The following is a 12,382-nucleotide window of genomic DNA, read 5'->3' on the forward strand; positions in this document are numbered from 1 at the left end:
CTGGATATTTACCATATGCTTTTTTTTTTTTTTTTTGGTGTGTGTGTTCATCTGCTTGCAGGGCATACAGGCAAAACAGCCAGCTCTTCAAGATTTTACAGGGTCAATAGTAAAAAAACTGTGATATCAACTCCACTACTTCCAACTTAGTAGTCAATCAGATTTGCTTAAGTCACAGAACAGACAAATCAGTTATCTGATAAGATATTTACTAGTTCTACCAGTAGTTGTTGCTGCCCAGAAATAACAGATGACAAAGAAACAAGAAAGACTCCAGAATTGACTTAAATGATATAAAGGAAGAAAAAATTTAAGATAGTGGCATTTAAGGAGTACAATATTAACCTGAGAGGCCACTATAAATATTAAGACAGTTGTCATAAAAGGCAGCAACAGATTTCATGATGTTTGTTTAGTGACATTAAATATTAGATATTACGATAACCGTGTTCTTAACTGTGATTCAAAAACAAACAAAAAACAAAGCCAAAAATGACAATATTATACTTCTTCCTGATGCAGGCTGGGAGTGTCATGTTTCATGCCTCTGTATTTAGGAGAGAATTTCCAGAGGAAGAACAGCAATTAGGAATGAGTGGTAATTCCAGAATTGATTCCAGCTACTTCCACATGTGACTATTTGTTCCTTTGGCAGAGAACTTCAATATTTAAACTACTTCATGTCAGTTTTATGCTATATTCTCTACACTATTCCAATGTGTAGAAACTGAATTTATGTAACATTTTATAGATGAAGGATTAATCACAGGAAGGGTTCTTTGGAATTGCACTAGTTCACAGTAACAAACTTCAAATATTTTGAAATTAATTGAGGTGTTTTACCTTAAAGCATGATGCTCTATACAGTAGCTGCACAACATGACCAATGCTTGTTTTAGAGGCCTGAGGAAATCTTGGTTCTAGCCTTTGCACAACAAAAAGTACCAGAACTTTTCTTGAGAGCGCAGAGCCATCTTCCAATGCCAGTAATACAAGTTTCAGTGCTTCTTCTTGCATAGCTTTAACGCAGAAAAACATAAGATAGGCATAGAAATACGTTGCCAGAAACCAGTAAGGCTACCATACATTAACACCGTAAGTAGGAACATATGAATTATCTCGAACTTAACTCATTACTACTTTATTTCACTAATAATTAAAAAAAAAAGCTTTGTAAACATATTTTAAGAAATTTAGAAAGATTATTTAGAACGATACTTATACAGCAAATTTAAAGAGCTAAGACTGATTTTCAGTAATAAAAGTATCACTGGTGCACCTTTTATACTTTCCTCTACTGTGTAGTCTTACAGCCTTTGTCATTTTGGACACTTCAACAATGCTACACCATGAAGCTGTACAGAATACGAGAACAGCACAGCAACGCTACCATCAATTATCAGAATCATGAGAGGAATACTTCCAGTTTAAACGCAACTTCCTTCCCATCTCCGTGCTTACTTTTGCAGCATACTTTAAGAATTTGTTGTTTGTATTGAAGATAGAAACACTATCATTATAAAATTTAAAAATAAAGTATGCTGCAATTAAAGTTAGACTGAGTGTACTTACACCTACTGGATGAACAAGAGAACATTTGCAATTTTCTATCAAATTCTGATCACAGGTAGCAGTACAACTAGTCTATGTTAGTTGCACCGCATTACATGCTGTGCAGAAAGCATGTTTATTTAGTCTTCTTTGCTGGGAGTTTTGAAATAATTCCTCACCATTTCAAAGAACAGTCAATAAGGCAGAAAAAAAAAAAAAACTTTTAAGAAAGCAAATTTTATTAACTTGTAGGTTTATTTTTTTTTCTTTTCCCTTTCTTCTTAGCTTAAAGTTGAAAACCAGAAGTAACTGCACTTTCAGCTGCACAGAAGAAACTTCCAAGGAATGTTTTTGCATTAGGAAAAGGTACAGCTGAACATACTCTGTTGCAGATTCTGTAATTACCTTACCTGGCCCTAGAAACTGACATCCCCGTGCCCTGACAGCAGCCCAAAGGTTGGCAGAAAGCTGCTGAGGATTTTGGTGCTGCAAGATCAGTTCTGTAACAGTTCTCTCTCCCAGTGATCGAGCTGCCCTCATAGCTCGAACCCGACCCTCTTCCTCTACCAGTTGACAATTCACTAGTGTCACAAGCTTCCTTTGCATTGGACGGCTCAGTGCACTCTGATTCAAGCTAGCAACACCTACGAGGAAGGAAAGAAAAGGTAAACTACTGCTTTTTATCAGGCAAATTAATCTAAACAAGGCAAACAAAAATGTCTAATAGTATATGTATGTCTCTAGGACTTGAATCTAATCACAGGTATCTTCCTTTCTCTTGGGCAATTCTGGGCAACTCATTATCAAAAAGAATTTTAATTAGAGTCTTAAATTGACGTCAAACCCTTCCTTTGAGGAAAGTTCTGCTTTAATACAAAGTTAGTACATGGAAATATTATTAAGTAAGAGTATTTTGTAAACTTGAAATTAAGAACCAAGTGTGACAGGTGTGAATAAGCTTTTAAAGACATAAGGGAAATTTTATTCTGAAAATGAGAATTATCCCCCTGAAGCCTAAAATCAATGCTGAAAACATAATGCTGTTAAAAGTAAGCCAATCTGCTGCATCAAAATTCTGCTGTTCAGGAGAAACTCACCTTTTCCTCCACTTAATGGCTTTAAGTAGAGTGCCAAATCCTCAACACATTTCTTTGCTACTTCATAATGTTTGTTCTCTCCTACATTACTCAACTTTACTGTCTGATGATCAGGTACCTACAAAAACGCAAGGAAGAGGGTAGAAAAAAATTAAATATATCCATCTGACAAGCCTATGATGGCACCAACATCACTACTGTTAATTACATAACACTGCAGATGTACGATGCTTTTTAGAGAAGACAGGACCCACCCATGTTGTCTGGAATGCAATAAGGAATAACAGAAAGGACTAAAGACAAAGATCATGGTAATGAAAGATTACTTTTGTTAGTACTTAACACATGAAAAACAAAGGTAGGATAAAAAAAAAAACAAAAACAATAACCAAGGCCTCACGAGAATGTAGTTAACAGATAAATGAAGAACACAAGATTTGTGAGATGATCAGTGTACAAGACCAGCATGATTTACTACAGACAGGGAAGTTATAATTCAATTGGCAAGAATACAGTATGAAAAAGTCAAAAACAAAGTTAAAAAAAATAATTTAAGCACAAAGGCACATAGACATACAAATAGCTTTGAAGTCTTCAAAGAGAAGAACTAGCAAACTAACTGGTGGAAAAACTCAAAGTGGATTAACAAGGTCAGACTATGAAAATAGAAGGAACATTAGTCACAATACAGTCAATTGTTTGAAAGACGTAGCAAGAAGTTAGGAGACCACGAAAACAAACGTTGTAAGATCAAGGCAGTGACTAGACACAGATTTAGAAACAAAAAAAAAAAGAGAAAGGAACAGATGAATTTGAGAAATGAGAACACTGACACATAGTGTTATTACCAATCGTTGTGTCTAGGCATGTGATAAGGCATTAAAAAGGAAAGTAAAAAGCGTCCTTACTGCATCACCTAGGTGTTATTACCAGAGTAAAACGAAAAAGCACATGAATCAGCAGAAGGTGAACAGACTTATTTAGTCCCCATAAAGCACAGTACTGATTATATAATCGCTGTTTTGCCACTGCTACGAGACAGCACTGGGAACATTCCTGGCCTGATTAGCCGCTATCTGAAAATGCAACTGAAAAGCCATCATGCATATTTAAAAAAATTACACACACATTTCTGGAACTTGGTTGAACAGCTAGCTACTTCGAACATGTGACATGTAGAAATGAGACTCCTTGCAAGAAAATTTAGAATGAATGAGTGTAGTCTGCAGGCTTGCTTTTCTAGTGACGCATAATTGTTTATATCCTAATAGGCATTTTTCTCCAGTCACAGTTCAAGAGCCTTTTTAAACCAGAATTCAGTTTACAACTAGAATAAGTTTTCATTTCCTGAGAAGTGGATGGTTCTGAAAATGGTGTGGCTCCTTTTAGGGTACACATGGACTTTAACATAGCACAAAGTCAAAGCCTTGCCATTTCTCAGCCTAAAATGAGGGGAAAGTATCAGCACATGTACTGCACGTAAATGCTAATAACACAGAGTGGCAAAACAAAAAGCTGCTTAAATCATACCTGGGCTCCAACTAACTGGAGGAGTGCAAAGTTTACAGGAAGCACATCGATGTCTGTATTGATGGCAGTCTGGTCGAAAGGACATGCCTTGCGATGAAGCTTGTTCAGGCAGGTCTTACAGACAGTGTGAGAGCAACCTAAGCTGATGGGTTTGTGCACATTCTCATCAAACTCGTTGTAGCAGATTGGGCAGGACAGAAATTCTGTCCACTGAGCTGCCTGCACAGGCATTGTGGAAGCTGGACACTTGTTTAGCAGGCTAGCAGACCATTATTTCACTGTACTACGTTTTGGCAGCTGTAAGTGAATAACAGATTATTTAAAACATGCTTTCTGATAATTTAGAATAATTTTTAATAAAAATACAATTTCAATACTTTACAGAATAAAAATGAATCATGTCAAAAAAAAAACAACTTAATTTTAGTAACTGTACGAAAAAAGGCTCATGAACTGAATCAATGCAGACTACCAGAAATTAAATTTAAACATATTCACAATAAACGGCATTAAAGTTCTTCTCATGGGATTATATACACTGTTAGTGGATGAAAAGGAAGACATTTATTGGCGCAGAAAGTGTGTAAGCATGAATCAATCCCATCTAAACTCAAATTTTCAAAACGCTAAAAACATTCCCTGATTGCAGAAGGGGCCTGGGGAGATGGCACACAAAATGAGGGAGTATAAAACGTTACGTGTTTTCATCTGAAGTAGAACAATGCCTTCCTTCTGAAGTTCTTATTCGGTTTTAATCAGACACCAAACTAAACACTGCCTTTCACTTTTTTAAAGAAGCATTTTCTGTTTCTCTAAGGCATTTCTGTTGAGAATAAGAAGATACCGAAGGAGTAAGATTAGTTTTACGATTCTCTTATGCCATTTCCCCTTTTTTCCTGAGAACCCCTCAGAAGGGCTCTTCTCCCAGGCAGAGATATTGGTGTTCAGTGTTGCTTGTCACATCTCTACCTGACAACAACGCGACTCCACTTCAGTAAGCTTGAAAGAAAATACCCGATATACTGAACATCCAGGCATTTTGGACAACAGTCTTGATAAAGCAAGCAACAACTTCAGCTGACTTGTTATTAAGTCTTTTGTCTTAAAAATCAGCACTCTGTCTAGCAGTACCATGCAATTCTGTCACGTAATTGTATTCCAGAGAAAAAACAGAGACATTGTTCTGAAAGATAGACAATTTTATATAATTTAAGTTCTACAGAGAAGATAACAGGCCTAAGAAGTTCATCGAAACCGCTCCCATTGAAGCTTTCGTCAGGCAGATTTACATTCACAGCTTCATCTAGGAGCTGAGCAGCCCCACCCTTCCCTGCAATGTGCCGCGATGTTGACTTTCCATGCAACCCAGAGACCAGTTAGTTCACTTCAAGGCAATGAACAAGCCTACCCTAGCAGCTTGTTAGAAATGCAAATACACAAATGTTTTAATTACACGTTTAGGATTTTATTTTTCTTTTCCAATGATGGAAAAAGGGAAGCTGAGCTCTCCCCTCTGCATTTGAATTCAGTGACTTTTCACGGCGATCCCATTGTTGGCTGTGCTACAGTTTAATTAATGCTAAAGTATCGGACCATTGAAATAATTACCAGAACACCAAATAGACTTGATGTGTGGATGTATTTTATGTTAATTATGACCATCTGTTTAGAAATCCTATTTAGTACTATGAACATTCAGTGGCCTTTAAGTAACAGGACACTTGTACAGGATGTCCTTATCTCAGCGAGCTTTTCAATATTATGCAGAGATTTTCCCTCCCCAAATGAATTCCCATAGTAAATGTAAAACAAAAACTGAAAGTTGAACCTGTCCCTCCAAAGCCAGACTGCTGAGACAACGCTTGCAGCATCAGCCAGAATATTCACATCCACAGGACAAAATAGATTTTCATCCAACTTCTACAAAAGCACAGGCAAAGCTCTTGCAGAGGTAAAAAAGGCGCTCATCTTTAATCCGCTGCTGCTACATTTATCTTTTAACCAAGGAAACGCAGAAGACAAGCAAATAATTGCAAAAATAAACAATGAGCCAACATGCCTGGGAAGATCTTCAATTCCTCAGTAGAGAATCCCACCATTTCCTCCAGCTTCCCGACCAAAACAGCAGGACAAGATGCACAGAATCGCAGTGCAGAGCCTTGCAGTAAACACTTAAACCTTTTTGCCAGCGTTACCAGAAGCAGCAAGGTACTAACCCCACGTTACTGCTGACCTAGAGCAATTCTCAGCGGCTTTCCAGCCAGCTGACTGCACAGCACAGGTAGCAGCACGGCCCAGGCTACGTGGGGAGGCGTGCTGCCACCGTGACTCACAGAGGGAAAAGTTTAAGGAAAGGCCAGCATACACGCAGCTCGATGGCTACCATGCTGTTGGGCACTGACAATCTCCTAATAAACAGTCTCTATTTCCACACCACTCATTAACTAACTCGAATGCAGGAATCCCTTCTCCGACACAGTAGCCACATTCAGTTTCCACAGATACTTCAGAGCCTTGCACAAACAGCCACCTCTCTATTTACAAGCTCCTACAATATAGCCGCTTGTTTTCCAGGCCAACACAGAACTGAAACAAAACAGATCCTTTAAGAGAGCACCACTGATTTTTGAAGATCTGTCTCTGAGTATTTAATCATCATAAATGACAGATTCTTCTAAGCATGTGTTGACCTTCATATTTCTTGACAGGAAAAAGTCTAATTAAATCAGCAAACAGCTGGGGAAAGCTCTCAACTCTGAAAACTTCGAGCAGCCATAGACAGAGGAAGTCTCCATACTCTATTAAACATGCCAGATATCCTGCCATTCTTGCACTCCAGTGCGTTAAGAAAACAATCTCACATCTACTAATTATCATGTTGACTTCTACAAAAAGCATAAGCCACATGTTTAATAGACTCTTGCTCCTTGTCAGAAACAATGTATTTCAGGGATGCTCTCTTGAAGAACAAATTGCTCCAGTGCTCTGCACTGAACAAAGACAAGGAAGGGAACACAATAAAGAAGGTGAATGAGAAATCAGTGGCATTACTTTTTTTGTTTGGCTATAAAAAACAGAAAATATACTCAGTAGAATTCACCTTGGTCTACCTATTCATTCTGTTAGATAAGCTATGTCAGCACACAACACCAGGCTTCTCTTTCCTGTCAAAGTTGAAGCACCCTGCAAAAAAGAAACGGCTGACACAGAAACTGGCCAAATATACAAGTAAAGATTTTAAAAAGAAATGGTAATTTTTACCTAAAATATATTTACATACTATCATATCACTCCAATACATGTTATACTATTACTATTAAAAGCAATCTCGGACGACAAATTGAAAAACACAAGTGCCTAAGTTCAAAGTTATATAATAAATAAAAACTATTACAGTTGAGTCATTTTGTTTGTAACACAATAACATCTTCCGATTGCAGTAAAGGTTACAATGGAGCAGAGTAACAATCAGGAGAAAGTCAGGCATTAATCATTATTTTAGACAGGATGCTCGATGGAATTGAAAGCAGGGATGGGGGGAGCAGGTGCAAAGCCCCAAATCCTTTCCCAAGCAGCGGTACAGCGTACAAATAATGGAAGTTTTAAGATTTGGGCATTCTTATTTTACATTAACTTGTAGCTACCTAATCCTAGTCCCATGACACTCCGCAACCAATCAAAGTGATCGTACCGATTCAACAACCTCTTGATATGGCCCCACGGGCAGCACGTAGGCCTGGTTTCCTAGGGAAGCCAAGCTTAGGTGACCAGACCTGTCAGCATCTTCCCCTCCCAAAGGAGCCTTGGCACCCCGGGCAGCTTTCAAATAAATGCGACAAGGATGCTTCACATCTGAAATGCATTCACATCTCATCAAAGTTGGTATCCAGAGCAAGGTCCAAGTCCGAACGCATTTCAGGACAGGCGACGGCACCATGCGCAGCAGCTCCCTGCCTGCACTTACTTGCCTGGCCTGCCAGCCAGATCCCAGCCCTACCACCCCGCTTTGCCCAGTATGGCACACGACCGTTTGGAAGACAGGGCTGGGACAACTCCACGGGAATTCCTATGTTTGTCCTTTCACAGAAGTACTGCCAACCTCTGGCTTTGTGAAGGCAGGGTGGATCTGTGGAGAAGAGCGGCAAATGCCTGGTGCTCAGAACAGGACTCAAACCGCGAGGACAGCGAGGCACCGCGCTGAGCAGCGTGCTCAGGACTTGCTAATTAGAAACTGTGATGCCAGCGCTTTATCTGGGAGTCAATCCATATCCAGAACTGGGAGCCCTCACGCCAGGAGCCATTCACTTCTCCATGGCAGAAGTTAACGACCTGAGGAGGCCAACGCTGTTACACAGGAAGAGAAAGGGACACGCTTCAGGTAGCCGTGCTGGTGCCTTACGCTTTAATTCACTGACTAGGTTTCTCACCCACACAGAGATACAAACCCAATTCCTTGTAAGTGCTTTTAACCCACATTTCCACCTTCCAAAAAAGCAGCCAAACACATGCCTCGAGACAGAGCAATTTCAGCCCCTCCATCTGAAGCTGTTCTTCATGCCAAAAGGACTCAAAGACAACTGCAGCCTCGTCTGCAGCTGCCCAAGCAGATGACTTGGATTTTCCTTCATTTTAAAGATTATTTGAGCATTTTGACCAGCCAGCCATTGCACCAGATCGAGGTGCAGTTCTTTGAGCAAGGAAGAAAAGAGTCAGTGCCTCCTCCCCAGTTAGGTGCCCCAACTCCTGGGTGGCGTGGTGAGCACGCGTCTCGTTCTGCAACTGCTTTATTTTGTCCAAGCACAACACGAGGCCGAGGTGCTCCCCTGCAAGGCCACACACCACCAGGCAAGGAATTTACCAAAGCACAGGGTGTGCAAGTACCAGCCCTGGTCAAGGGAAAGGTCAAAGGCTTGAACTTGGATCCCCACAGCCCAGGCAAACACCTAGGAAGAAAAAAGAGCAGCAGCCTGGGAGCCGCCAGGCTTCTGACCAGCAGCCTGGGAGAGCCACGTGAGGTCTGGCCTGGCCTGCCACTTGGGTCCCCTGTGGGACACCCGCAAGGGACAGTGCCGAAAGGCGACCTTGTATGAGAACAGGACGGGGCTGGATAGAGGAGTCTCTTCTCTGCAGATGAAGGAAAATCTTAAAAAACTTACGGCGGCTCATTATATGGAGCTGTCATAAAGGCAGTACAGCCCACTGTGGATTTAATCCACAATCTTAGACATAAATTGATTTTTAATCTCTAAATTAAATAGTCTTTGATATTGACTTGCTCTTAAAATTTGACTGCAGAGATCATAGTGTCTTCTTTCCTTTTTCTTTTTTTTTTTTAAATCCCCATTTTAACGTCCCACTTATTCAGATTGTTCTCACTGCAAGAAGGTAACTTCGTCAAGCCTTCCTTCCCAAGTTAGGCAGTTCTGAGAGCATCCTACCTGGGTCAAAAAATTAGAGTGTCTGCATAATCAAGTTATTGGTATCACGTTATTCTCTGCAAAGGCTAGAATCTTTCATTCGTTTCTCTTCAGCAGCCATCATCTACAGATCTACAAAACTAGCTTCATTAAAGGCTTAGAAAAGGGCTACCCTCGTAATAGCTTTGCACCATTCAGTGGTAGACTTGAAATTAAAACAAATCCTCTTTACAGAGCAGACTTGCTTATTTCTACCTTCCATAGCATCTGTCACAGGTAAATCGACCATTGGAGACGGCATTTTAATCCTTTTTTCCACTGAACATTAATGGTACTGGGAACGCTACAGCCTAGCTTCAACTCCAGAAAAGTTACCATCAAGAGAAAACCTGGTGACATCTCTGAATCTGTAACTTCACCTGGACTACGTTTAGCTAAAACACCGACCAGATGCTTCATTAGCCAGCTTCAGAAATGAAAACAGATCGCCTCTCCCTCCCTAAACACGTGGCTGAGGAATAATTCACAACAAACAGCAGCACAATTCACCAACAGAAACGTCGGTTTGCTGGTACTCAGCAGTGGCCAAAGTTCACTCGGTTCTGATGGAAATCTCCCCGCCCTGCCCAGCACCGGAATCGGTGCATCCCCAGCAGCCAACACCTGCTCGCTCCTGTTCAAGTGCTGCCAGCAGAAGTCCTGCTGCTGGATTTGAAGTTTCCTACATACTTATGTAATGCTACCGTGGGTTTTTTGTGCTCTGTAGGTGTCACTGAGAGGAGAGCTTGCCCTTGCCACAAGCTTGATACGAATTCAGCTCCTGTGACAGTATCGACTTTTCAGACCTAACTGAAGGGCAAATAAACAAAAAATTTTCTTTGCCACTAAAATTGGTTGAACTTGCACTGGACACAGACTAAGGGAATCTATTTCTAAACAGACCCACATTGACGCAAGTACTTCGGTAAGAGATACTCTGAAGGATTCCTTATTCTTCATGCGTAATTTCAGAGAATGAGGACTCTCACGTGTGGCTTAGTTCCTCAGGTCTTTCAAATCCTTGGGGTGTTTGTTTTTTTAAACACCGCCTCCACTGCAATGTTTCAACTATAAGTTTACAAAAGAGAGGGTCCATGCTCTAACATTTTTCAATTACAATTGTAATGAAATACTAATGCCATTCTGAGACATTAGCAAGAAAACGGAGGGCTTCCATAAGGGGCAGAAAGCCTTTTAAAATCTGCACAGAATAGCTTAATATTCCCATGGATATAAACTTTATTCTTTTCTTCAGGTCCAGCCAGTAAAGAGAGCCTGATTCTCTTCATCCCACTAAGAGAATTATGTTTGTTTTTTTTTTTTTTGGAAGCTTTCGTATCACACACCTGGCAAAATAAACACTCCTAGCTATTACCCTCTGGACACTGTAAATATTGTAAATCAGCAAAAGCCTTAAATAAAAGAAGATGAATATTCAAGACCATGACTTAAGTTCAGGATATCCCAAGAACTGTTGGTAAAATTGTTAGAATTTAATATTTGTGAGAGAAATGGCCGTGACCTCAAACAAGACAGCAACATCATTTAACAAGAAACCTTTTCGTGGGGAAAGCTTTGCCCACACTGCAGATATTAGAAAAAAATCATTAAAAACGTGTGCAACCCTTGGGAAAGTGATTAATTACAGAAATTGAGAATTTGGTGCTGGACGGAATAATACCTGTGCCAGCAAGACAAGCTTCAATTTCTAGAAATTCCACAGATGTTTAACACAGAGCAGAGGGCAAATGACAGCATTCTGATTCAGGAGATGCAAATGGTACGTTCTGATTGAAAATTAAAATCCTGCCACGATCGCAAGCTCGCACCCCGGAGAAGCTGAGGCTTGTTCTGTCCGTGCTCTGCAGCGCTGGGACCGAGCACAGCCCCACAAAACCCCTCAGCGGGGCCCTGTCAGCGGGGCCGTGCCGTTCCCTCACGGCAGGCAACCCCCGGCACCCCCCCAGGGGCCATCCCCGCCGCTCCTGCCCGCGGTTATTCATTTATTTATTTATTTATTATTATTATTATTATTTTTTAAAGGCCCCCGAATGGCGACGCGGGGCCGGGCCCTGCCTCCCACCGCGGCTCCTCCAGCCTCACCCTCAGCAAGGCGCCGCGGGGGCGGCTCCCGGTCCCCCCCCCACCCCCCCCTCAGCACCTCAGGGCTCCGCGGGCCGTGGCGGGGCCGTGCCGGGCGGGCTCCGCCTCACCCCGCTCCCTGAGGCCGCCGCCCGCGGGCCCGGCCCCAGCACCTGCCCCAGGCCCGGCCCCGCTCCGCCGCCGCCCCCAAATGGCCGCCGCCGCCTCACGGATGGGAAAGGGGAGAACGAGGGGGGGAGGGAGGGGGGGCGGCCGTTAGGGCCCGGATTCCGCAGCGACGGGAACCGGGGAGGGAAGGGGGGGGGCAGTGCGGGCGGGGCCCCACCGGGTCACCGCGTCCCCCCCCGCCGCCGCTACCACCACCCCGGCTCGCAGCTCGGCCGAAGCGGCCCCGCTCCTACCTGCGAGGCGCGGGCGGCGGCGGCGGGGCCGGGAGCTGGGGGCCGGGCCGGCCTCTCAGACGCCATGGGGCGGGCAGCGCGGCGCGGCCCGGCGGAGGCAGCGGCGGGGGCCCCGGCGGCGCCGCCTCATCGCGCTGACAGCCGGGAGCGCCCCGCCCCCGCCCCGCCCCTCTCGCGAGAGCTGCCGCGGGCCCCCGCGTGACTTCTGGGGGGGGGGGAGCGGCACCACAGAGCGGCCGCCGGC

The 12,382-nt window shown here is 42.9% G+C and overlaps 1 protein-coding gene across 4 annotated transcripts in view; it reads right to left on the bottom strand.

Moving 5' to 3' along the window:
• RC3H2 (ring finger and CCCH-type domains 2) overlaps positions 1 to 12,299 on the bottom strand; it is a 29,763-nt gene extending 17,464 nt beyond the window's left edge. For 3 of the 4 annotated variants that reach the window (XM_027470891.3, XM_027470890.3, XM_027470888.3), the window contains exons 1-5: positions 12,139 to 12,298; positions 4,179 to 4,475; positions 2,649 to 2,766; positions 1,962 to 2,195; positions 844 to 1,019 (exon numbers count right to left, since the gene is read on the bottom strand). In XM_027470891.3, the coding sequence (XP_027326692.2) occupies positions 844 to 1,019; positions 1,962 to 2,195; positions 2,649 to 2,766; positions 4,179 to 4,409 (759 nt within the window). In that variant the 5' untranslated portion in view covers positions 4,410 to 4,475; positions 12,139 to 12,298. Of the gene's footprint in view, positions 1 to 843; positions 1,020 to 1,961; positions 2,196 to 2,648; positions 2,767 to 4,178; positions 4,476 to 12,138 lie in introns of all 4 variants that reach the window. The other variant, XM_027470889.3, reaches the window with a different exon arrangement.
• Positions 12,300 to 12,382: the final 83 nt, after the last annotated feature.

This window comes from Anas platyrhynchos, chromosome 18 (genome assembly GCF_047663525.1).
Source record: "Anas platyrhynchos isolate ZD024472 breed Pekin duck chromosome 18, IASCAAS_PekinDuck_T2T, whole genome shotgun sequence".
Classification (NCBI taxonomy): domain Eukaryota; kingdom Metazoa; phylum Chordata; class Aves; order Anseriformes; family Anatidae; genus Anas; species Anas platyrhynchos.